Source organism: Galeopterus variegatus, unplaced genomic scaffold (genome assembly GCF_000696425.1).
Source record: "Galeopterus variegatus unplaced genomic scaffold, G_variegatus-3.0.2 Scaffold1741, whole genome shotgun sequence".
NCBI classification, from domain to species: Eukaryota; Metazoa; Chordata; class Mammalia; order Dermoptera; family Cynocephalidae; genus Galeopterus; species Galeopterus variegatus.
In genome coordinates this window covers 160,431-162,132 of record NW_007727852.1, presented here as the reverse complement: position 1 = coordinate 162,132, position 1,702 = coordinate 160,431, and the positions used below count along the sequence as shown (strand labels likewise).

General features: G+C 42.3%; 1 protein-coding gene across 1 annotated transcript in view; it reads right to left on the bottom strand.

The window, feature by feature from the left end:
• The window catches only part of SYNJ2BP (synaptojanin 2 binding protein), a 50,321-nt gene that overhangs the window by 14,899 nt on the left and 33,720 nt on the right, over positions 1-1,702 (bottom strand). The window contains exon 2 of the mRNA XM_008578677.1: positions 388-524. Within this exon, the coding sequence (XP_008576899.1) occupies positions 388-524 (137 nt within the window). The remainder of the gene's footprint in view (positions 1-387; positions 525-1,702) is intronic.

Below are 1,702 nucleotides of genomic sequence, written 5' to 3'. Positions count from 1 at the left end.
GCTGACTGCCCCAAAGAAAGACAAACATAGTGTTTTAATCAACAATAGGGAGGTGATAAAGTAATGGAGATAGACAAAAACTGTGGGTTTTACATCTCTTCTCCCCCCACCAGCCCCTCACCCCTCCGTTTCGTGTTTTTTGAACCCGAACAAGTAACTTCACACTCTCAGCTTAATTTGCCTTGTCTGCCAAGTAAGGATATTATCCTCCATGCCAATGGTAGGGTTGGAAAAGTTGATGGATCAAATTTCCTCCCACTCAAATACATAATCCGAATATTTCCAGATACAAAAAGGCAAGCAGGAATCTTCCCAAGGAAGGGTTAGTGGGAGGACCCACAGTCTAGGGAATAAAGGACAGTGAAGGAGGCCAAAGCCAGTTCTCACCGAGAGGATCTTATCACCCTCCTGGAGCCGCCCATCCAGGGCCGCAGCCCCGTTCTCTTTGATGCGGCTGACGTAGATGCCACTGTCGTTGGAGACATACTGCTGATCTGTCCCACCGACGATGTTGAAGCCCAGCCCTGAGAAAATCACAGAGGAATGAAGACGACAGGGGTGAAGAAGAAAGAATGGGATTAGAGAAGAAGAGGTGAAAGAGACAGGAAAGGCCTGGTGAGGAGAGGCTGATGAGTCAGACTGTGATGTAGCTGCTGAACAGTCATGAATAATAAGGGCAGTAAGTAACATCACCAACAGAGGTCAAGAGTACCCAGAGTTGCCCAGTCAGATCATGCGGGACTAAAAATAAAAACACAGTGATCAGGGCCGAGCCCGTGGCGCACTCAGGAGAGTGTGGCGCTGGGAGCGCAGCAGCGCTCCNTCATTGGCTGAGCGCAGTGCGGCCGGTCTCAAAAAGGACAAAAAAAACCCCCCCAAAAAACACACAGTGATCAACATGGTTTGCTGAATATATAATGAAAGATCTATACAGAACTTGGAGAATAATGGTGAATCTTATAAGATGTAAGTTCTTTGGCTCACATTTGATTTTGACCCTGTTGATGGCATTCAGAGGACTCAATTCCTGACATTCCTGGTATTAATGTAACAGGGTTAGCTGTGTTCATGAGAAAAAGCTATTATCAAATGAATTGTTCTTAGTTTAGTAAGAGAGTTTCCTAAAAATACTTTCCCCTCCATACTTTTCTTCTCCCAAAGCTTCTGGAGAGTTTGTGTATAGTACTGTTTTGGAAAAAGAGGTTTTGGGAGTTTCATTACCTTTTCTCTATTTTGGGTTTGGGGGAGGGTAGTGGTGTAGGTGTGCACAGGAAACCTCAGACCAGAAAGGCAACTGCTACTTCATGATAGGACTAAATCATTAAATTCATTCTCCTTCCCTGTCTACCTCAAGTGCAAACAACCACATACTAAGATANTTAGATATGCAAAATGAGTAAGTTCGAGAGATCTGCTGTACACCACTGTGCCTAGAGATAACAATACTGTTTGTATGCTTATAAATCTGTTAATAGGGTAAATCTCATGTTAAGTGTTTAAAATAAAACAGAATAAAATATTAAAAGAAAAAAAGAAAAAGAAAACTGACTACCAAAGTACTATTTCCCTAGACCAATCAAATTGTGAAAATAATTTCATTTTACAGAAATCACTGTTATAAAGGGATTTTACCTATGCGTTAAGATCTTCCAGGCAAACAGAAAAGAAAAACGAGCTGGAGTAGCTATTCTCATATCTGACA